The sequence below is a fragment of the Myotis brandtii genome, unplaced genomic scaffold, assembly GCF_000412655.1.
Source record: "Myotis brandtii unplaced genomic scaffold, ASM41265v1 scaffold123, whole genome shotgun sequence".
In the NCBI taxonomy this organism is placed as follows: Eukaryota; Metazoa; Chordata; class Mammalia; order Chiroptera; family Vespertilionidae; genus Myotis; species Myotis brandtii.
Window position 1 is genome coordinate 13457905 of NW_005354291.1, and position 866 is coordinate 13458770.

Here is an 866-nt window from a genome sequence, read left to right on the forward strand (position 1 = left end):
GACCGCGCCGCCGCTCCCGGATCTCAGCCCCAGCGCGGCGCCGAGCCTAGGTTCTCCGCCACCAACCGGGCCCCCGCCGAAGAAGACCTGGAGTCGGCAAAAGCCCGAAGCGCACACGACAACAGGGTGGCGCAAAAAGTCTGTCTAGCGAATGCTGGGGCCTCCGGAGCTACAGCCCCAGCAGCATTTGCAGCATTTCCCGTGGCCACGGCGCCCCCCTCTGGCCCCTGCCGGGCTCGCTCGACAGCGCCGTCTAGAAGGACTGGGGCCGCCCAGAAGGCCCGCTTTGTGAAAGGCGGGAGGATTTCAACGAGCGCCCTGGAGCTGGGGCCTAACTGGGGAGGGTGGTTTGTTCGTGACAGTGCGCTCCGGAAGTGGCAGGCCAAATTTATCAGGTCTTCCCCTGGCACATTTCCTTTAAAAATGTCCAATAGTTGTGCTATCATCAATGAATAATTGGTTAGCTCCTGACCGATTTAGCATTCTTATTTAGGGTCTTAGTCTCCCCTCCACCTCCTCCCCACCCCACCCCCAACACACACACACACAGACACACACACACAAATACGTGTGCCATATATCCATATCCTTGGGATAGAAGACGAGGTCTATACCCGATTCGGCAAATCATCAGCCGCCAGTGAAAAGAAGGACATTAAGTGACTTACTCTGTTCTTTAAATTGCACCACAGGCCCTGGCCGGTGTGACTCAGTGGTTACATGACTCAGTAGTTAGAGCGTGGGCTCCTGCACCAAAGGGTCACGTGTTCAATTCCTGGTCAAGGGCACAAACCTGGGTTGTGGATTCGCTCCCGCCCCTGAGGGAGGCAACCAGTTGATGTGCCTCTCTCACCTCTCACTCACTC

General features: G+C 57.2%; 1 protein-coding gene across 1 annotated transcript in view; it reads right to left on the reverse strand.

The window, feature by feature from the left end:
- MAP3K5 (mitogen-activated protein kinase kinase kinase 5) overlaps positions 1 to 446 on the reverse strand; it is a 170038-nt gene extending 169592 nt beyond the window's left edge. The window contains exon 1 of the mRNA XM_005859126.2: positions 67 to 446. Coding sequence (XP_005859188.1) covers positions 67 to 446 — 380 coding nt within the window. The remainder of the gene's footprint in view (positions 1 to 66) is intronic.
- Between the last annotated feature and the right edge of the window lie 420 nt (positions 447 to 866).